Raw genomic sequence first — 23,111 nt, 5'->3', positions numbered from 1 at the left:
ATCTTATCAAAGCTTATGTTTATCAAAAATATTTAACTCTCCCATCTCTCTCTCTCTCTGCACGCACACGCACACGCACACACACACACACATGCACACACACACACCACATACGTATATGAGTATAAAATTATAGGAAGCTTTAATTTGTTTGGGATTAAAACAAAAATATATATATATATATATGTATATATTTATTTAAAGGTCTCTCTTGGAGTTACAAATTTTCAGATAACATTTTGATTACTTTTAGTCCTCTGTAGATGGTCAGAGTTTTAGTCTTTAGCTACTGCTATAAATTTGTTTGAATCACTAACCACTCTGGTCTCCTAATGCTTCCTTTGCAAAAACGTCTCATCCTAGCCCACAGCTAACACAGCTTCCAGCTCTAAAGTGCTGTGATCCCTAAAGTGTATACGCAAGACATATAGGACAATGGTCAACAATCACAAATCCAACACGAAAGGAAAAAAAAAAGAGTCGGACATCACAGAATTTGAGTTGGAAAGAACCTTATCAAGTAAATTTAGCTTTAGAATTGTGAGCATTTAAAATACATTTAAAACGATTACAAACTGAGAAAACATACAATCAACACTCAAATTACCTGTTGCAAGGGGGCCTCTGGTAGCATGGAAAGTCAAAATTTAGAGACAAAGAAAACCTTCATGTTAGGCAATGATATTAACTTTTCCCATCCAGGCTAAGACTGGGTACTCAACACGGTCCTTTTCAGACACGAGTGAAGGCTCTGCTGTGGGGCACTTGGTACTGACAATAGTTGATCTGGGGATGTCAGCAGGGTCTTGGTCATGGGGGGCATAGGGGACAAAGCAGGCAAATGAAGCAATAATCAGCTATTTTAAGTTTTAAAAAAGTTTGTGCAAACTTCAAAACTAAGTAGCCTAAAACACATGTTAGGTTAAATGAGTCCAGAATCCCTGTCTGGAAAGAGATGTGATTTAATATAAAATTTCTAGCATGATCTTAAAATGACAGTTTAAAATTAATTTTATGTCTGTAATTGTTTTCCCTGACTATATGTGCACCATGTGTGCAGTTGCTTGTAGAGGCCAGAAGAGGGCGACAGGTCTCCTGGAACTGGACAGGTGGCTGGCTGTGAGCTGCCCTGTGGGTGCTGGGAGCTAAACCTGGGTCTTTTGCAAGAGCAGAGAAGAGCTTAGCCAATGAGCCTTCTCCACAGAATTCCCTTAAAATGATTTTGATCCTAACTTAATTTAGGATAATCAGAAATATTTTTTGATTCTGTGATGTCCAAATTTGATTAGGGATTAATATCACTGATTTATTTCTTCTTAGAGGCACATAATTACTCTCTGGGTATATATTCCTTAATTGTAAAAATATTTTTATTTTAAATTATACACACACACACACACTCACACACACACACACACACACACACACATATATATATATATGTGTCACACACACATATATATATATATGTGTGTGTGTGTGTGTGTGAGTGTGTATGAGTATGTGCACATGAGTGCAGGTGCTCGTAGAGGTCAGAAGGGTGTGTTGGATTCCCTGGAGCTGGAGTTAACAGGCAGTGTGAGGTGCCCAGTGTGGGTGCTTAGAACTGAACCTGGGTCTTCTGCAGAAGAAGTATGTGCTCTTAACTGCTGAGTGGTATCTTCATCCCCTGTTTATGTGTTTTGATGTTTGGAAAACAGATTCTATCTATGGAAGTCCACTGCAGAGAAGCAATCAGGCTCTCGCTGACTGGAAGAACTTATTCTGACTTCGATCAGTATCATGGTAAACACAGCTGCTTGGCAAGGCACCGTGGGCCACTCTGGGAAGGAGAAAAGTCAGAGGAAAGTACGCAAGACAAAGAACACCTCACCGCTTCTCCCGCAATTTCCTGTGGAAAACCCCTACTAAATAAAGAGAATTGCCAGTGAGTGGACCTGGGAAATTCTGTCTTACTTCTTGGTGACACTTCGTTGGTCACATTACACCCCCAGACAGGCACATGGCAGAAGAGAAGTCACAATCTGCGTGTCAGACTGAGGTTAACCAAACAGTGTGCTGTCTGCATAACATGAGGTAAACCAAGGCAGGAAGGGGGAGACACCAACACTTCTACTGATTTCTAGGATTATGCCAGCAAGTTGTTTGAAAATCGGGTATCACTCTGTACCTCGTCTCTCAGGACCAAACCCAAACCCCTTAGAGTTGTGACTACTAAATTGTTTGGCCTGTGTCAATAAACTGACGCTCTAGTGTAAACAATAAGTCATGCACTTTGACCCTTGGAGAAAGTGGCCAGCAAGTCACCAGCATCTATTGTGTTTTCTTATCTGTCGTAAAATTTTAACTTCCTTGTACCCAAATCTTGATCAGCCCTTGTTACAAAGTTATGATTTATTAAGCAAAACTCCGTCTAAAGCCATAAAAAATAGGGACCGAGAGCTTGAGACTCCCCAGCTGTGAAGCCAAAGCTCAGTCAGCTTCCCCTTCGTGCTTTCCAGTCTTTCAGGTTAGTTCAGAGCAGCGACTGATGGCACACTGACTCTGTCCTGTGGTGGCTGTGAGTCCCACGAGGCCGGTGTCTTCTGGGACTTCAGCTCCCTGCTCCTTCTCCCCTCCCTTGTGATGATGGGGTACATTTCACCTTTTCTTATAATAGCTACTCAAATACTGAGGACAACCAGGACCATCCTGTAACCCATTCCAGTGTGAAAGACTTGAGTGCAGTCACACAGCCATTCTGATCCGACCCGCTCACAGAAGGTTTCTATGCTCTGGCCAGCAGGTTGCACACATCTGGGGTGATCTTTCTACAGGGTGGCCATGAGACTAACGCCTCTTGGCTCTTCCACATCACATTTCCATTAATGCTGCCTAGTGACTTCCCTGGTAGTTGCAGGCCTTGCAGGCTTGCGCTGAGCACATCAGCTCCACTCTCTCCGTATGCACTGCCGCTGAGTCACCCCTCTGCACTGTACTTATGCGAATTTATTAGCTTTCTGGATGTGTGCGGCTCTGTCCAACATCAAGGCTTAAAAATTTGGCACTTTGCTCCAGTTTTCAAGATTAATTTGAATTTAAAGTATTTGTTATCTATCACTTCTTGTCAAAAAGTTGATAAGAACCCTAAAGATGTTAAGGCTGAGACTTGTCAAATGGTTAGGAACAATCCCTGGGGCTGATCATTGGCTCCGTCTCTCCAGGGTGACCTCACCAGCTTGGAAGGCTCTGTTATCTCTGATGGGCCAGAGGGGGGATCTCCAGTCTCTCTCCTCCATCTCACCAGCCCAGAAGCCCAGAAGGTGGTAAGTGTGGCACAGGCAGTGTGACAGGCCCACCTCTCTGACAGGGAAGTACGTGCATGGTGAAGGGGCCATGTCTCTGACATCCAGTGTGAAAGCGCACTGCACTGCGACCCTGGCATTCCACCATCAGAAGTGGGGACTGACTACACAGGAGGCATGCGTTCAGGGAAGGAGACTCCACCCACTTCAGGCACACACACATGCGCATATGCAACCCCACTGCAGAGCATCCTCCCCAAATTCCCAGGAAACACCCCAATATCATCTCATACATCTCTGCTGCTTGACTGCTCTCCGTGACCTTGGGGTCATGTGTGTGACCACAGAGCCAGCAGCAAGCCTGGCAAGGGAACTATATTTATGTATGTTCTCTGACTGTGAGGACGGCTAAGAGGACTCCGAAACAGAAATGGAGCATCCCACCAGACAATGCGAGCTTACTGGGTTCTAGAATTCTAGAATTCTTTGTTTCTCTCTCTGATTAAAAGATAGTAAAACAAACTGACTTTACAATAATTACAAAGGGCCCAGTTTTTCTCACACAAATGGAAGGTAATTGAGGCTGATATATGCCACCACTCAACAATAAAACAAAATCAGTAGGAATAGGACAACTCTTTAAGATTCCATATAAACAAAATATTCTAACCCTATAGTTTAATGGTAATGTAGTTTCCTGGAAGGAAAAATGTAACCCAAGGAAACACTATTCTGGTTGATTATTCCCTGGTGAATTTTGGTCAAAGAAATAAAAACTCTTTGTAAGGTGCTAGGGCTGATACTGGCATAGTAACCCTGAAACCATACTATGCGTTTGGAAATATTGTAGGGACAATCAAATGAGTAGGTACTTCTAATATTATTAGCAATGAGGGTTTGCATTTTATTGGGAAAAGGAGATATAAACATGAATGGGGAGGGAAGAAGAGCCTGTGATTCTGGGTGACAGATGTATGAATACGCTCTGAACTCAAGACTTAAAATAAATAAGGTCAATGATGGAGCCTCAGGAAAATCTAGAAAATGCAACTCTGCTAAAAGGACTCAGGCTTCTCAGACAGATGAGCCATTTCAAGACAGAGCAGGCAGACAGAGGACGAACCCAGAACAGGGCAGGAGTGTTGACAGTGGGAAGCCATGTCTAACGGACACGAGAGCTGGCATGCAGCCCTTCTGCTGGTTGGTGACGAGCACGATTCAAACTTCACGGCAGATCACGGCAGGAATGGTGCATGGCTCCCGGAATGAGACTCAGCGGACACGCTTAGGACCAGGCACCAATTTCCAGGGAGTATCCTGTGCCCACGTCCCATTTCTGCATAGGAGCATTGAGATTACAGAGCCTGGCACTACTGTACTGCATTGAACTGCCATGCGGGTTCTGGGGATTCAAACTCCGCTCTTCACGCTTGTGTGACAAGAACCCACTGAGCTGTTCCTTTCCCCCTGGCTCTGTCAGAGCATTTTTGATTTTGTGTTTTTAGATTAGAAATATTTAAACTATACTAAAAATTTTTAATGAGTGCGAAGAAGAGAAAACTACTTTGAAAAGTATAAAAAGGTAAATGCCAATAACAAAAAAAAATCAATAAATTTGCAATACCCGATTGAGAAGGAATCACCCATGCATATGGCAATCATCGGGAGACGGATGGTCTATTCCTGGCTCAAGGGGTGGAACTGGCAACGAGGAATTAGATTCTAAGTAGGCTGAATATATAGCTAGTAGGGTGGATCACAAGTGGAACTCAAGAAATGGAGAGTCAAGAATAACTTCAAGACCTTTTGGTCTGAGGAACTGGGGGATGTGTTACCATTGTCTAAGAATGGACAACTTCAAGTAGGGAATTAAGAATTCAGCTTTGAGCTTGGTAAGCCTACCAGGTATCCAAAGGATAAAATTGACCAAGTAGCTGGACCTGAAGCCTGGATTTCAGAGAGGTCTAGGCTGGAGAAAGTACTTACTTCGGAGGTGTGTGTGTGTGTGTGTGTGTGTGTGTGAGAGAGAGCTCGTGTGCAAGCCTGTATATAAAGCTAGGAGAGGAAAGGTGGAAAGACAAGCTGGTTTTGGTCAAGCGTTTATCAAACCCAACTGAAAACCAGGATAATACGGCCTCCCTGGTGGAGCTGTATAAGATTCGCTGACACACAGCAAGAGCTCAGTAGGAGAGTGGAAATACTTTTGTGTCTATTACTAATTGCACATTTCTATTACTAACTGGGGTAATCACTGAGTACCCAAAGAACGAAAGGGAATTTAATTGGGCACAGTGTTAAGGAGTCTAATAAGACACAGTTCTTGTGCTGATGAAGTGCGGTCTAGAGATGAGTAGGGCGCATCTGAGTAAGCACAGGACACAGCAAGGCAGACATCAGAGTCTGCAGGGGCCCATTAGGAAGCGATCCCCAGAACGCACTCAAGTGAGCTAGTGATTGGGAGCAAGTCAGGGCAGACTCTCTGAAAGGGCCATCACATCGAAAAACACATTAAACATATAAGAAGCAAATGATACAACAAAGAGTCAAAATAAAGCTATGATAAAAAAATTCAGCATCCAGGGCCACGTAGAGGCTCATGGGTGAAAGCATCGCTATGCATGCCTGGTAATGTGAGTTTGATCCCTGGAACCCAAGTAAAAAACCCTACTAGATGATGCACATCTGTAATCCCAACATGCCTACAGATGGGAGGCAGGGCCAGGAGAGCCAGCTGGAGGCCCCAGGGCCAGCCAGTCTGGAGTACACACCACAGGGGTAAACGAGAGAGAAAGCCCTGACCCTGGTGAGCTGTCCTCTGACCTCTGCAGAGTAACATCTATGAAAAGTAAACATAATTTCTATGAATGACCATGGTCAGTGGATGGTCTCACACCCATGAGTACATATGCAGGAAGGAAGGAAGGAAGGAAGGAAGGGCAGGAAGGAAGGAAAGAAGGAAGCAAGGAAGGAAGGAAGAGAGAAAGAATGAAACTGGGAGGAGGGGGGGATCTCAGAAGATCAAGGAGGAATAGTGGGGAGTAAATATGATGAAATCCAGTTTATGACTTCTCAAAGAATAAAAACACAAAGAGTACACTGGGAGGGACCCACGGCTCCAGCTACATATGTAGCAGAAGATGACCATTTCAGACATCACTAAGAGGAGAGGCCATTGGTCTTGTGAAGGCTCCATTCCCCAGTGTAGGGGAATTCACGTCAGGAAATTGGGGGGGGGTGAGGAGGGGGAGAGGAATGGGATAGGGAGTTTTAGGTGGGGTAATGTGGAAAGGGGTTAACATTTGAAATGTAAATAAAGCAAATATCTAATAAAAAATAAGAAAGGGTTGAACACAACGGCATATGCATTTAATCTCGGCACTTGGGAGGCAGAGGCAGGCAGACCTCTGTGAGTCCCATCCCAGTCTTGTCTATATATTGAGCTCCTGGACAGCTAGGACTTCATGGTAAGACCCAGTCTCAACAAAACAAAACAAAACAAAACAAAACAAAACAAAACAAAACAAAACAAAACAAAAGACACAAATTATATTTTTAAAATGGTATCTCTGGGCTGGAGAAATGGCTCAGTAGCTAAAGACCCTTTCTGCTCTGCTAGCAAGCCCACGCGGTTGCTCATAACCAATTGCAACTCCAGTTCCAGGGATTCCAATGGCTTCTCTGGCCTCTGTGGGCATTGCATGCATACGGTGCACATCCATACATGTAGGCGAAAGCACTCATGCACATAAAATAAAAATGAATAACTGTTTCTAAAAAGTTTCAATAACGAAACACTCCAGTGTGACAAAGACCTCAGAGTAAAGGAGAAGTTATTATGATGCAGGATTGAGACGGTTGGCCTGTGACAGAAGACAGATTGGGAGTTTAGAGAAGACAGCATGTCTTACACAGCAACAGAAAGCACGCAGCCATTACAGAGTAGACAGGTATGAAAGTCAACATCAGAACACTTCCCTGGGCCAGGCACCGCTCTTTCAACACTAATTCATTCAATATTCCCAACAACACCACGAGGCAGAGTTCCTCTTATGCTAGGTCTATAGGGGCACAGAGACAGCAGTCACCTAGCTCAAGGTTATACAGTGGCTAAGGGGACAGAGCTGGAGTTGAATCTGGCTTTGCCAGCTCTGGAGTCTGCTGTTAATCTGTACAAATTTCAGACTCAGTAAGCAGAAAAAGTAAGTGACAATCAGTCATAATTAGCAGAATACATGCCTATGCATATGCTCTACACTAACGCTTACATACATGTGGAACTGTGAGTAGAAATGTGCCGGCAGGTAGGAACATACATGGTAAAGGCATGGCACGGTTGGGAGTGCGCTTGAGAAGTTGCTTCCAACACTCCTCTCCAGGGAGCGAAAGACTCTTGGACAGAAGGGGACTTCTGTCTATGTCTTTATATTCCTTGAAATTTTATTAAATGAAAGTGATATCTGTAAATACATAAAAACTTTTTTGGTTTACTTTTAAACAAAAGTTCTATATATTGGGAATAGCAAGGAGTAGTCGTTCTCAAGAGAAGAACCCAGGCTTACAAAATTTTAGGAATGAACAGTTGAACCCATAGGCTGATCACCGGGAGGGAAGAATGAATTGATCCTTTTGATCTTGGATCATCCGCATTTCGCTAGCACATAGGTCTTTGCTCAGTGACTTATAACCTCAATTCATGCCACATGCTCACAGCCTCTGACCAAGGCCACTTTCAGAACCAGAGGCAGAGTGTGGGACCGACTGACACAGGGCTCTGCCCGGCCCCTGTCCTGCTGCTTCAGGGACAGGCAGGGGAACAACCTAGAGCAACAGAGGCCTAGGAACGGCCAGTCGGTGGCCTTGTAAGCTTGGATGTCAGCTTTGGGAACTCAGGTCTCCTCACAGTGAGCCGCCTGCTGCTGCTGCTGCTGCTGCTGCTGCTGCTGTTGCTGCTGCGGTGGTGGCGGCGGCGGCGGCGGCAGCGGTGGTGGAGGCGGAGGAGGTGGTGGCAGCAGCGGAGGTGGTGGCGGAGTGGCCTTTAAGCCCAGTGGGAGCTTTTCTACCGATTTGGTAGAATCTGGGTTTTACTACTTCTTCCCTAGAATTTTCAGTTTTTAAAATAAATGTCTATTTTGCTTAAACCTTTTTAGTTTCTTTTTAGGTCTTATTTCACAATTGGATGATTAAAATGGGTTTAGAAACTAAGGCAGAAAAGCCAGTTTCAACCCGGAAAAGGTTGGTGCTATGTCTAAGAGCTACACTACGGTGTACAGCCAGGCCTGGGATGTGGCTGTCCTGGTTGGTAGTCATGCCAGGCTGGAGAGGCAAAAGAGGAGCATGCTGGTGAGGAGTAAGCGGAAGTGACGGGTGGAGACCTGGTGGCCACCCCAGGGTCCTGCTTAGCTCCACCATGGAGGACCTGTGCTTCCTGAGATGATTCTTCCGGCTTCTGACCACTGACCACTTACTCACCGTACAAGTAACTGCTGGTGTCTGCTATAGATGGGTATCATTCTAGGTGCTGTTAACAAAGGACCTGTGAACTTCTGCTCTCGTGAAAATAGCAGGCATCTTTGTGGCTTTTTCTACACACGTGTCCCAAATGAGCGTTTAATGCTACCAAAGTGCCAGGGGCTACGGCAGCTGCCTTTCAAGAGGACAGTTTTTCATGTAAGCACACACAGTTCCTGCAAAGGAGTTGTTTCTATTTTCATCTCATAAACAAAACCAGGTCTGAAGATCTTTAGCAACTTTCTGAAGATCGCATCATCTGTGAGTGGCAGAATCAGGAACGAGATCTAGCTTTGCTTTTAAACAGTGTTAATCCCACTAAACCGCAGGTCTCTTTAACTATCACACAATGAAGTCTCTGCCATAACACCTAACAGGTTTACTTATATCTGAAAATCTTTATATTATGTAACATGTGCATAGAGAGTATCTCCTATGGGAAACAATGTATCACCTTCTCTTGATCTAACTTTGCTTACTGGGTCAGCATCTAGGATGTGCTATTGTATTATTGATATTTTAGTGAAATCTTGAAGTAGTAGGTTAGAAACAGGTTGGCATGGAGTTAATTTAATTTAATAATGTTTAAATTTTAATTTAATACTTTTCACTGTCTTTTTTTTTTTGCAACCTTGTTGACTTCATGTTAGCAGCCTGAACTTTCCTGTGAGAAGAAAAATGGCAGATGCTACAATTCAGAGCGCCATCCAAGAGTCCAGTACCAGACAGTTACTAGCATACCCTCCATCTACTAGAATACAATGTTCAAAACCCCAGTACAGCAATTCCCTCAGACCTGAAAGATTTTCTTCCACTCCCTGAATCTATACCAAAGGAGCACAACAAGGGAGCACATGGTGCACGTGGGTTTCTTTCTGAGGGAGGCACGCACGGAACGACATGGCCTTAAATGCCCGCGCTGGGGAGCACTCCGTAACCCTGCACATCATGCTTACAGCGAGTTAGGAGAGCATCTCCCAGGACGCGGGCCCACACAGCAGCCCAGAACACAATTTCATCTGCATACAAACTTTCTACACATGTGATTGGTCGAGAAGAGGTTCTGCTACACAGCGTGGTGGTCCCTAGCCACGCTGACGGGTGCCTTTACAGGGGAAGGGAGGGAAAGACTCAGATACACAGTCAGGAGGAACAGCCCTGTGAAGACATAAGGGAGATCAGCGAGGCCGCTGGAAGGAGCTGGAGTGTGCTGAGGACTGGCACCCGAAACCGGAAGAGGCCAGAACTGATTCTTTCCTGAAGCCTCTGGGGGAAGCGAGACCACACTGGCACCTTCACTGTGGACTCTGGGCCTCCAGAACTTTGGAACAATAAGCTCCGTTGTTTAAAACGGCCCAGCCTGCAGTTATTTGTTATGGCAACCTAGGAAATTAATACAGTGCTGTGCAGATTAGATGCACAGGGTCTACCAGGACACGGTGAAGGGACTTAACAAAACCAAACACTTCTGTCTGTCCTCCTGTTTTCTGTGAGCTTCCCATGACACCATGTGATACCTCTAAACACAAGCTTTCGGAGTAGTATCCCATTTCCTGAAATTTTACATGAGTACGGGCGCAATTGTGTTTCCAGGCTGACGGTGTGCCAGTATTGAACGACGGACTGTACCCACACGTTCCTTAAAGTTGGTTCTCTACGTCAATTTTACAGATGAAGAAACTGAAGCCTGGCCAAGATCAATAGCACTGCTAACCGATGCAAATCTAGGAAGTAACATCATAGCCCACGCTGGCGACGAGTTCACAGCTGGTACTTAACGCCGCGGCTATGCTGTCCACAGGCTGAGTCCTCCACGCCATCCGGGGAGCTGTCATGGAGAAGCACACACTTACAGCCACGTTAGCTTCTCCCGGGACGTCAGCTAAACACTGTGAGCTCCTCGCCTTCCAGCTTACCCTCTCCCAGTCTCCATAGCTCTCTGTCCCACCCTGAGAAAAACCTCATTACCCACTTGCCCATCTGATGATTATTTTTCCAGTGTCTAGACCAGTTCAATGATACCTGATTTGAAAAACGTGTTTGGCCTTACATCCTTCTCGCCTGCTTTCAATTCCAAGTCTTCTCTAATACAAGCAAACCTATTTTGTACTTCTCTATCAAGCAGCTGATGACTCAGTTACCTAGAGATACTGGGGACTTATTCCTGCCTTCCCCTGGTCTGCAGACACTCATACTAGTTTGCTTCACATGTCTCCCTGGATCCTTCTGCTTGTCCCCATTTGGAAGACTCTGATCTGGAGTCCACTTAGAGTGTGAGGTAGAAAGATGGGGACTACAGGAGAGCCAGCAGAGCACCCCTGGACCCACCAAAGACTGGGAAGTTCCTGACTACGGAGACACCTGAGGACCATAAGGCCTCAGGTAACTCACTTTGCCGCATCTACACCAGTGTCCACATGTGGCTTTAGGAAGCCAGGGTTCCCGAATTGAATGGTGGATGCACTAATCCTCTTCAAACAGAGACCACTCTGACCAGAGACGTCTCAGACTGAATACAGCCACCAGGAATAAGCATCCTAAGAACAATTGTGTATGCAGAGAAACACGGGAGGGGAGAGGAAATGCCAGTAAAGGCAGGCCACCACGCCAGTTGCGAAAACTCAGGTTACCATGCCAGGCACGAAAATTCAGACAACCTGCAACTCTAAGGAGCCTGGCTCTCTGAATTCCCAGAATCAGTTTTCCTTGCTCAAGAGTTTCCTCCAGTAGGTAGCTTCCTCCAACTTCTAACAATAACAGTGATTCAAAGGGCTATTTTAAAAAGTCAAGATTTTATTCATGGAGGCAACTGTAAAACTTCTGGGCTATTTAGGAGAAAAGTTATGTGGAAGTCTAGATTGTGGTCACACGGAGGATGTTACCTCCTTGTAATACAGGAGTATTACTGTGCTGAGTGAATATTAGTGAAATGATTATCTTTTCTTTTTTGCTTTTAACTGTGAATGACTTTGTATTTAGTCAGTACCAAAGAGAGGTGGGAGTGGGGGGGGGTGGAGAGAAGGGGGGAGAGGGCAGAAAGCCAGGGAGAGAGAGAAAGAGAGGAGATGACTAATTGAAGTTTCCCCTTTTCTGACTATTGGCACTAAATCTCACCTTTTTTACTCAATGGAAATCTAAAGAGCAACTACCTTGAATTACATGTTGAGAAACACGAAGTGCTTCAACTTGCCTAAAATGGGTTAAAAAAAAAAAAGCAAATGTAAAATTTCAAAATAAAACAGAAATAAGAAAAACATTCAAGACACTTGCATCCCTGGAATTCCTCAGAACTCCCGAGGAGAGGTAGGGTGGTGAGTTCAAGGCCAGCCTAAGCTACACAGGGAGATCCAGCAAACCCCCAACAAATAATTGTAGAGATCACTTTAATCAGCTGCTGTCAAAAAGCCAATACCCTCCAGCATTATTCTTACACATGTTCAAGTCTTTAAAAATGTATTTAAAAGTATAAGAAAAATGCATACTAATATACATAAAATTCTATGTGTAAACTCAGAAGTCCCAAACCTTTCTGAAGCCATAAAAGGAGCCATGAACCTTGGGTTACAAAGCCCTTCTTTGAATAAATTGTGTGTGTGTGTCTGTGTGTTTGTATGTGTGTCTATTTGTATGTGTGTCTGTGTGTGTATTTGTGTGTGTGTGTGTGTCTGTGTGTTTGTATGTGTGTCTATTTGTATGTGTGTCTGTGTGTGTATTTGTGTGTGTGTGTGCCTGTGTGTGCCTGTGTGTGTGTGTCTGTGTGTGTGTGTCTGTGTCTCTCTGTGTGTGTATATCTGTGTGCTTGCATGTTACAAAGCACAGACTATAGTATTGGTAGGGAACGTAGCTATTTTATTTGAGCCTAGCGAACACTCAGGAATGTTAAGGACATTCTAATGGAAGCTATGAACTAGGTTCTGACTGCATGCCCAAGCCGTTGTAGTGATCTCCCCCTTCCCCCCTCCCCCCCATGTTAGGAAACTGGATCAGGCTAAATTATTCAAAATTAGTATTCCAACTAGATCTTTAGGATGGCAAGCCTCCGGATTCAGACAAGTCTGTGCAAAGGAAAGGGAGCTTTTGCAGGGACATGTGATATCCTCCAGCCCACAGCAGATCAGCCGGGCTCTATTAACCTCGACAGAAATGTAACATTAAGGATTTTTCGGTGAGAGGCACTTAGAGTGCATACTCTATGGTAGGTGGGAGAATGGAGCCAAAATCTGTTGTTCACCAGAAACATTCCAAAAAACCCTTTCTTTAACCTTCAAACCCCGGGAAGGGGGGACGCCAAAGCAGCCGCTAGACAAGCTCATCAGAACAGCTACACGTGCATCGCTGGGTTCCAAGCTCCGGGCGTTTGATGATTACAAATAAACTGTATTTTAGAAATGAGAAGTTGCTGGGTAGTGGTGGCACACGCCTGTAATTCCAGCACTTGGGAGGCAGAGGCAGGCGGATTTCTGAGTTCGAGGCCAGCCTGGTCTACAGAGTGAGTTCCAGGACAGTCAGGGCTATACAGAGAAACCCTATCTCGAACCCCCACCCCCCAAAAGAAGAAAAAAAAAGAAAAGTTGCTGATGTCGAAGTGCAATGTCACAAGGTGCCCTAGCACCGAGGACTCACAGCAAGTGAGGACGGGCCGCAGACTCATCCCTAAAGCTACGTGTGGCTCCTCCTCTTGGCCCTGCTCCATTTGCTCAAGGAAGACACTTTGATTTAAAATTTTTCTGCCACCACTTTCGGGAAAAGGAGGGTAGTAAGCCTTCCCTGGCACTCCTTGCTGAGTCAAGAACAGGCAGGGACAGGCTCAGCTCAGAGGAGGTTCCCTGCTGTCTCTCCTGTTCTCCCAGGAGCCACAGATGAAATCAGAACCCAGCAAACACTAAAGGGCGAGCTTACAGGCTAGACAAGGTATTACTCAATTTTTTAAAAGCAGGAAAATTCCTTAAATTCTGCATATTTATTTTCTATAGCTTCTCCTTGAATATAAGTTTTTGCTTTAAGGGTCAGCATAAGTTCCACACTGTGATTGAAGACATTTTTATTCAGATAATAAAGAGGAGGAGACTAGATTAAAGCAATCACTGTTTAATCTTCAGTATTTGGTTATAACCCATATGTGGTTTGAAAAGGAGCCACTATATACAATAAAAATTTCTGGTTAAAGCTAGTAAAAAGTAACTTTCTTGAAAATGGTTTTAGTATATGATATGAATGCATATGTATGTGGTAAAATCTAAAAGTATCTCAGATAAAGAATGTTCGGAACAGTGGTTTTCCTTTGGGCAAAGAAAGAGAACAGAGTTGTGGCTGAGTGGGGGCTCCCACTGTAGCCATGTTGTAGGACAGAGAGAGACAAAGAAAGGGACAGAGACAGAGACAGGAAAAACAGCAAATAGGCAAAATATGACTATCTATTAGATTTACATTTTGGCACATGGTATTTGTTATATAGAATTTTGCAACTTGTATGCTTAAAATATTTTGAAACACGAAGTAACCCAGAGCTACTGAAGGAAGGCTTCTGTCATTAACGAAAACATTAACGACACCTGTGAGGACACAGGAACCAGTATTCCCAGAGGAATTAATTGGAAGAGAGGGAGGACATAAGAAGACCATGAAGACTTGTACAGCCAGATCCTAGAGAGTTAAAGAGGTTCTTTCTTCTCAGCTGCACGGAAGGAACATGCACACGGTACAGTGGCCTGAGTTCTAGAAAAGGTGGTGCCGCAGTAGGGCAGGGGGCGGGGAGAGACAGATGACAAAACTGAGCTTGTGTCCCAGTATCCCCCAGAGAGTACACAGAGTGCAGAGCACGGGGATACTTCTTATAGGAGACGCTGGCTTGTGGGAGATCCCTTAGCTTGATAGTCATCTTGATGCTTCACACAGTCAACAAGAAGACACCCGAACAAGATGTATGTCTACAAGCTACATGAAATGCAGCTTGGTTTCTGCAGCTTTAGGTCAGGACCAGTTCCCAAAGCCTTCAAGAGCCCCCAGACCTTCAGTGCCATCTTCACGTCGCATTCACCACTAACTCTGCAGCGGCCCTAAGGACAGCAGGGGTGTGCCTGAAGAGGCAGGGCAGGGCGAGGGCCTGAATCCAGAGAGACAGAGGCTGCCAGTGAGGGTGAGCGTGAGCCTGAAGACACACTCTTCCTGCAGGGCACAGCCTGGTGAGAGTGAGGCTACGGGAGAGCGGCTCCCTCAGGAAGTGCAGGCACCCAACTCTGGGATGGATTATGGGTGGATGTGCAGTAATCCCAAGATACCACTGGAAGCATCTTTCTACAGACACTCCCATCTTTCATGCAGGGCGGACCACAGAATTCTAGTGCCACAGTAGGAAAGAGTTCGTGAATAGAACACAACGTACTTTTTTTTTTTTCCCAGTAGAGGGCCAACACAGAAAAAAAAAAAAAAACCCTACTTTTTCTCCTCACATAGTTCTTAAGTAGTTATGATCAGTATCAGTGCTGACAAGTGCGGCTCAGTGACCCTGCTGCAGATAGGGACACATAATTGCACACAATATTCGTACAGGACACACACAGGTAGAAAATTCTAGATCTGACCCCTGATGACTTCTGCCCCGTTTCTTCTTTGCTGTTCAAATTTCTCATCCTCTTGCTTTACCACAGTCCTTCATGACTTGTTCCTAAGCCCCTGGCCCCTCAGCTGCCCACAGTCACATGAGAGGGCCAGTGAGCTGCAGGAGAGAGAAGCCCTGACCCTCTGAAGAGGGCCGGCTAACCTAAGCCTCGGCTCCTCAGGGATAATGTATGTTACAGGAGGTAACACATTGGTGATGTGGAATGATTGTTTTCTTTTCTGCCGTTCTGCTATGCTCTCCTCACCTAGCCTCTGAAGGACCGGAAGCCACAGTCTTTCCTGAGGGAAATTTCAGGTGTGCAGTCAACTACTCTGGGCAAACATAGAAAGCTGGTAATGCATTTTCCTCCTGGGTGTGTGCCTGTTTCCAAAGGAGACTGGAAAGTATGTTGGACTGAGGGAAGACCTTCCCTCAGTGTGGACAGAACTATCTCGTTCTGTCTATCTAGTCAGCTAGAAGCCCTACTTACTACATCAGAGAATCCTCCCCTTCTCTCCTTCCTCCTTCTACTGCCCCCACCTTAACGGGAGGGAGGGCACTCTTCATTTCTTGTCCCCTCCAGGGCATCAGAACTGTAAGCTCTGCTGCCTTAGGAGAAAGGGCTTATATTAGTATCGCCACGCCCAGATTTAGACAGCGAGTCCCACCAGTTACCTGGTGCTCAGGCTTCAGGGATGGAATCCTAGCAATATCCCTGGGTACATTTTACACACGCCGCAGAGCAGGACATTCATAATCATGACAGCTGAGTCCGATTCCTCTCATGTCCTCCCTTATCGCTCAGTCAACCATCTATCCGCCCATCTCCACTGACCTGGTTCGATTTCTCTGAAAAACACTGTCTAATATAACTGTGGCCTTCTGTGAACTAAAGTCACTGCACTTCCACGTTCAATCACCTTTACTGGGAAAAATACTGCTCATTCCACAACTAGAGCTGAGAGTCTTAAAATGGAAAGTGACTCACAGACCCCAGGCCAGGAGTTGGGTTTTACTGGAAAGATAACGAGAGGCTATGACTCTTTTGCCTTAGACAGAGGCAGGAACCTAGAAGGCCTGAGCCTGGAAGTAACACAAAAAGGGGACAAGCAACCTAAGAGGCAAAACCAAAGTTCTCACAACTTCCCCTGTGTGAGAACTGCAGAGGGCAAGGGCAGCTGCTGCCTGCACAAGCCAGCTGAAAGACAGGCTGAAGAGCTGTAACTTTTACTGCGGGTGACACTTAGTCTAAGCCTGGATTTCTGAATAAATAAAAACTTGTGAATCACTCCAAAGTCTTCAACTGTTTCCTTGCAAAATCCTCGTCAGTCTCTGAAACTCAGCACTGGATTAGGAAGATGGAAACTCTGGACTAGAGAAAGCTATGCTCAATTCTGCATCAACAATGTAAGAAGCTAAAGACCCCACACCCCAGCTCCCTCTGCCCCCCATGCTATAGAATTCTGAGTGGCTGCACACGGTTCCTGTCAGGCTGTGTACAGAGCACTTAAGCACATTTCCTCATTTAAATTCTAAAACACCTTGTGAAATACACGCTAGTGGTACTTGTGTATTTATATGCTTGGTCAGTTAGATAAGCCTGTTCATAACCTGTTCAGCCCATCACCTGGGTCTGAATTTATGTTCTTAAATAATTAAAATATTCCATATTGGATATATACTCTGTCAAGTGTCTTGTCATGAAATCTCTATAAACCCAGTACTTGGAATTTGTCTCAAAGACATTTTTTTGTTTTCTTGGTTTTCTTAAGAGACAAGGATCTAGTCTAGGCTGACCTCAAACTTGCTATGTAGTTGAGGCTAGCTTGGGGTGTCTGACACTCAAATTGTTATCCTCTTAAGTCCAAGGACTACAGGGATGCACATGACTCCTGGCTCCAAGTTTTATTAGAACATCAGAGAATATTTAAAAACTCTGAGATTAAAAGCCAGCTTTAAGATCACTGGAGAGGTAGCGAGTTTTTCTTAGTTGATGTTGAAACCACCTCACTAAAATGGAGATGTTAATGGTGTTTGACGATTTGTGATTTCCATGAGAAAATGCATTTCTATTAAAACTTATAATAACGATGTAAACACTCCTGCTTAGGGGCAAAGGAACATCCTATTCACATTCACGTGACGCCTCTGGCTCGGCTCCTGGGCGGTGAGAGTGGTGGTTTCAAACTTACTTTGACCTGCGGGTAGGATTTCTTGTTCTTCTCACTAGAGGCTCCTGGAAGTCCTCCGTGGGACGGGCCTTCACACACATAGCGGAATCGAAATCCCCTCTGTAGAGGTGAACACAGCGGTAGTTACTGAAAACAACAATGACACACTTACATACAAGTCTCTAAACATGCGACACGTGGAAGGAAGACAACTCTGCAGGCGAGAAATGCTTTCCAACGGCTATGGTGGAAACGAAGCACGGAGCTGTGGCGGAGAGGCCCGGCACCTACCCACCTTCAGCACAGGAAGGAGGAAGAGCTTAAGCCTTTGGACACAGGGGCTACAGTTTGTTTCAGCTGGAGCCTCTCATTACCAATTGCCGTGGCCAAGCCTCTCCACTCCACCGTCATTCAAAGTTACGCTAGCTATTTAAAGGAGTTCCTTCATCTGCTCTGATCACAGACCATAGAAGTGTCTTTTTATTAATTATTTTATTTATTTACATTCCCCCCAAAGTTCCTCACCCCAATCCCCATCCCCCTCACCTCTGAGAGGGTGTTTCTCCCCCCATGTGTCCCCCCCCAACTCCCCGGGGGGCCTCAAGTCTCTGGAGGATTAAGTGGATTTCCTCCCACTGAGGCCAGACTAAGATGTGTCTTTTAAAATAAAGTCCCTCAGTGTTGTGGACACGCCCATATGCCACAACACCGTGAAGCTAGCAGTCTTCTCAGCGCTTCAAAGAATAAGATCATTAGTTTTGTAAAAATTAATGTAATTGGGATCCACTCTGGATAGTGTTTGAACTTAATCACCCCCAAACTAGACAATAGCACATGTCACAGCAGGCTCCCCAAATGGGCTACCCATAAGGATGGGGATCTACTAACTGAGAAAATTCAAACACACCTTCAGATTACAACTGACATACATCTTTACCCAGTGCTTGTGAGGCAGAGGCAGTGGATGGATCTCTGGGAGTTTGGGGGTCAGTCAAGGCTACACCGTGAGACCCCGCTTCCAAACAAGACAAGACACAGTCTGCACAACACAACACAATACAGCACAACACTAACAGACAGTTAACTCTGAGAAATGTGTCATGGAACATCTAAAGACACACAATCTTCGCTCTGGTTCATTTCCACCATCCATGTCCAAAAGGCCTCCAAGAAAAAGAATATTTCTAACTCAAAAACTTAACATAGGGGCTTTAATCACAAAACTTCTTTGTGGCATTGGCGTGTGACACTATGGATTATTCTTGGCTGAATAAGAATATTGGTGGGGCTGGAGAGATGGCTCAGCAGTTAAGAGCACTGGCTGCTCTTCCAGAGGTCCTGAGTTCAATTCCCAGCACCCACATGGTGGCTTACATCTGATGCCCTCTTCTGGTGTATATGAAGACAGTGAAGGTGTACTCATATGCATAAAATAAATAAATAAATAAATCTCAAAAAATATTGAATGTCCTATACAAGGCAGCATTTATTCTGAAGATCGTAATATGTATTGTTCTGTTAGGCTGGTGAGACACTTTTGAGCTGGGTGTGGTGGCTTACACCTGTCATCTTAATACTTGGAAAGCAATGACTACAGACACTTTTGTCTCAGAAATAAATTAATGTTTAAAATTAAATAACAACCAAAAATTAAGAAGCCCTTTAAAAATGTATGTTGTTCTGGACACATTTCTAATTCTAGCATTTTGAGATTAAATGTTTACTATTCATCTCAGGAACTCCATTTCCTTAAAATGAGTCATTAACCTCAGAGAGGCTCCATACATCCAGTCAAAAAGCCTCACTTACATAAAACCTTCTTACTTTCATTAAAGCCAGATATCAAAATAAAATCAGACTGGAAAACAAACATAAGGTTTTGTACACATATTTTATATATTCACACATAATGAATTAAAGTTTGAATTCTGGAACTACTATACTAGCTGTTCAAATACATCATAAATACCAAAGACTTTGGGGTTCATGATTAAAAACTGCGCATTAAAAATCTTGTCATCGAGCTATGCTTAGAAAAATAAGGTCCTGAAGCTGGCAACATTGTTTGTTCAGTGGGTCAGCTTGATCCCCACGACCCACAGAGTAGGAGGGTACCAACTCCAAAAGTTGTTACCCAACCTCCATAGACATGCTTGTACACACACACACACACACACACACACACACACACACACACGCACACGCACACACACACACACACACACACACACGGTGGGGTAGAGAAAGAGAACGCACACATTAAAAAAAATAAATCAATGTGATTTTAATATTTTTAAAAGGGGGGGGCTAGAGAAATGTCTCAGTAGTTAAGAGTATGGTCTGCTCTCCCAAAGGACCCGGGTTCAGCTCCCAGCACCGACATCCTAGCTTACAACTGTCTATAATTCCAGTTGCAAGGGATCTGACACGCTTACACCAATGCACATAAAAATAAAATTAAATAAATTATTTAAAAATTTTTTAAAGGATCTGAAAAATGTTTTGATGCATAGGTACATTTTGGATTCATCAGTTTTATAAATTAACCCAATTTTACAAGCTAGGATGTTTTCCAGGATCCCAGACTACTAGGCAGAATCTCACGGAGTCCAGCTACCTGGACGAGCTCCAAGGACAGTGACTTTATGTGAGAAATCATCTTTACAAAGATGGACGTAGAGACAGAGCAAGGGTAGGTATTATCTGCAGCCCAGGGCAGGGTGTGCGCATGTGTGTGTGTGTGTGTGTGTGTGTGTGTGTGAGGTTTGGGGGTGGGGGTGGTCAGGAGGCCTCCTGTAAGCAACCAGACAATGCCCCAAAGCTCCCCGTGGGATTCCTGTCTTTACAGTAAGCACTTCCAGCCGACTTCAGCTTTACATACTAGCGTGGACATAACTCAGATGCTTCTACCACTTGGCAGCTGACCACACCAGAATTCTACAGCACAACACTGTATGTTCTCAGCACTTCACTTCTTAGCATTGTTACACAACACAACGGGCTAACCCACTCTCCTGAGTTACAAGGAAGCATAGTCTAGAAAAGGCACTGGGTGGCATAACTCGGTAGGCCAGGTATGTCAGGGCCACACGACGTGATGCGCATATCCACTCAGAGATCTAGTGACTCTCATTCTGTGGGAGGCTATACCATAGCTTCCATCCCATAATAACTGAAACATTCTATTGGCAGATATTGAAGATTCTCTTCTCTTGCAGGACTAGAGCCACACAAGTTCTAACGAGTATATTTGCAGAGTTTGGGGGACCATTTCAACCTGGAGCTATTGTGTGCAATATTTAGTACAAAGGGAAAGAGCCAGACAAAAACAAAACGGAAAAACAAAAAAAGGCTGTGATTGAAGCCAGCAGGGGCGGGGAGGGATCCCGTAGTCCATTCTAATTTCTCCCAGTGCGTTTACTGCCTTGAGCTGCACATTCTAGGCACAGAAAAGGCTAGAGCTTATGAAGGCTGGAGGAGTACCCTGTGGGCGTGGACGTGAGCAGATGGACTAGCTGTGAACCTGTGCCTGAGCATTTCCTCATGAAGGACAATCTCCAGCGCTTTCCCTGGAAGCCGCTGATAAACTAAGCCGGAGGAGAGGCCGACTACCAAGGATTTATAATTAACTGATGTTTCAAGGCCATATGAAGAATGCCTAAGAAAAATGTAAAGTAGACACAGGAAGTTATTGTGTAACACGGCAGGCTGTTGATAATTCAGATAAAGCACCATCAGATTCAACTACCATGACTCAGAGCCTGGCCCTTAACGTGAGATGTAACACCATCAAACACCCAGACCCTTCATTCTTACCTGTTTTGGTTGCTCTAATATTTGAAGGTATGGGCCATCTGTTAAAAACAACACAAGAAAACCAAAAGAAACTGTGAGACTTCTGGAATCTTGCACGAAATACAAAGCAAGCCAAATGCTGGAATTATGTTTTAAACAGAGATTTCAAATCAATTTTATAGGTGAAATTCTACTGATATATGTTCTCATTTGAAATATTAAATATATTATATTTTTTAAAAAATGTTTATTTTATTTTTTGCTCATGGGGGCTTTGCTTGGTGTCCAAGGAAGCCAGACAAGAGTGTCTGGTGCCCTGGAACTGGAGTTTCAGGTGGCTGTTAGCTGTCACGTGGTACTGGGAACCAAGTCTGGGTCCTCAGGAAGAGACCTGAAGACTCTAAACTGCTGACCAATTACTCCAGCCCCTAAGCTTGGCTTATATTAACAATAGTTTTATAGTTTAATTGAGTAACAATAAATACTTTTTTTCTGAATGGTGATGGTACACTGCTGGACCAAACAAAATGTCTGATGGCTGGCGAAGATTTGGATGCCAGCAGCCCCCAGTCTCATGTCTCAGCTGAATACAGTGATCACCCCGTGTGCTGTGGTGTGCCAGGAGGACTTCACCCGCACACAACGCCTTTCCTTCCTCACAGGGAGCTGCTCAGTATTAAATGATGAACTGACGACAGAAACCTACAGGAGGGAGATCCAGGACCTCCTGCCTCTCCGAAAAACTGCTACTGAAATTCTAGTCTTTCCCTCACCTCAAGCCAAGGGACGGCCACTGTGGCGTAACTAGTTTGCTCCTTGTCTTCTGCGAAGCCTGAAGAACTTTTCTTGCTTATCCATGGCTTGTTTTGTTTTGCTTTGTTTGAGACAGGGTCTAGCCTTGTAGCCCTGGCTGGCCTGGAGCTCACTACGTAGACAAAGCTGCCTCAAATTCACAGAGTTCTTCCTGCCAAGTGCCGGCCAGGGTGAAAAGCATGGGCCACTACCCCGGCATCTTACTCACAGCTTTTGATACAGATATAATAAAATACCTAACAGTGTGCTCTCGTAAGAACTCTATTCTAAAACAGCCCACAGTTCTGATAAATACCAAAAATAATGTAATTGAAGATAAATGCATGACAATTAATTACTATGAAAAGGACCTAAAGGCTCAATTTATATCCCAGTGATATCTGATTTGAAATTTCAAAAAAAAATTTCATGACTTCTGAGAACATAAATATAAATGTTATAAGAAATTCCCCAAGGACTTTAGCTGGCTTATATGTCACAGTATGATAACCAATAGCATATGATAACAAACATATTCAATATTTTATATTTGTTTGAATGAAAATTAAGACTTGAAGCTGAAGACAGTCTAGAAGAACACTTCTGTGCTCATTTGAAAACCCACTCCCTGGCTGAAGCTTAAGCCTTATTTTGCATAAGTAAATTTGAGAAGAGATAAAAGTTCAGGTTCTAATTTTTAATAAACCGTAACTTCAAAGAGAATACATTTTGTCTTCTCAATATTATGACTGATCAGATAACACTGAAGACTAAAACTGTACAAGGAAGACAATTGGGGACCTAATTTGCAGCTAAACAAGAAATGCAATGGGTGGTTATTGGCGGTCAGTAAAGTAGCAAATTACCTTCTTCTGTCTCACAAAATTCATCCCTTAATGGTTTAAACTTTTAGAAAGGTAACTGTAATTTTTAATTTCAAAAAGAAAATTGCTAGAATTTAAC

The 23,111-nt window shown here is 44.2% G+C and overlaps 1 protein-coding gene across 2 annotated transcripts in view; it reads right to left on the bottom strand.

The window, feature by feature from the left end:
• The window catches only part of Nfkb1 (nuclear factor kappa B subunit 1), a 113,747-nt gene that overhangs the window by 60,024 nt on the left and 30,612 nt on the right, over positions 1–23,111 (bottom strand). For both annotated transcript variants that reach the window (XM_052179168.1, XM_052179169.1), the window contains exons 5-6: positions 21,378–21,415; positions 17,583–17,681 (exon numbers count right to left, since the gene is read on the bottom strand). In XM_052179168.1, the coding sequence (XP_052035128.1) occupies positions 17,583–17,681; positions 21,378–21,415 (137 nt within the window). The remainder of the gene's footprint in view (positions 1–17,582; positions 17,682–21,377; positions 21,416–23,111) is intronic.

This window comes from Apodemus sylvaticus, chromosome 4, assembly GCF_947179515.1.
Source record: "Apodemus sylvaticus chromosome 4, mApoSyl1.1, whole genome shotgun sequence".
Taxonomy (NCBI): Eukaryota; Metazoa; Chordata; class Mammalia; order Rodentia; family Muridae; genus Apodemus; species Apodemus sylvaticus.
The sequence above is the reverse complement of the archived record's forward strand: the minus strand, read 5'-3'. Positions and strand labels throughout refer to the sequence as shown.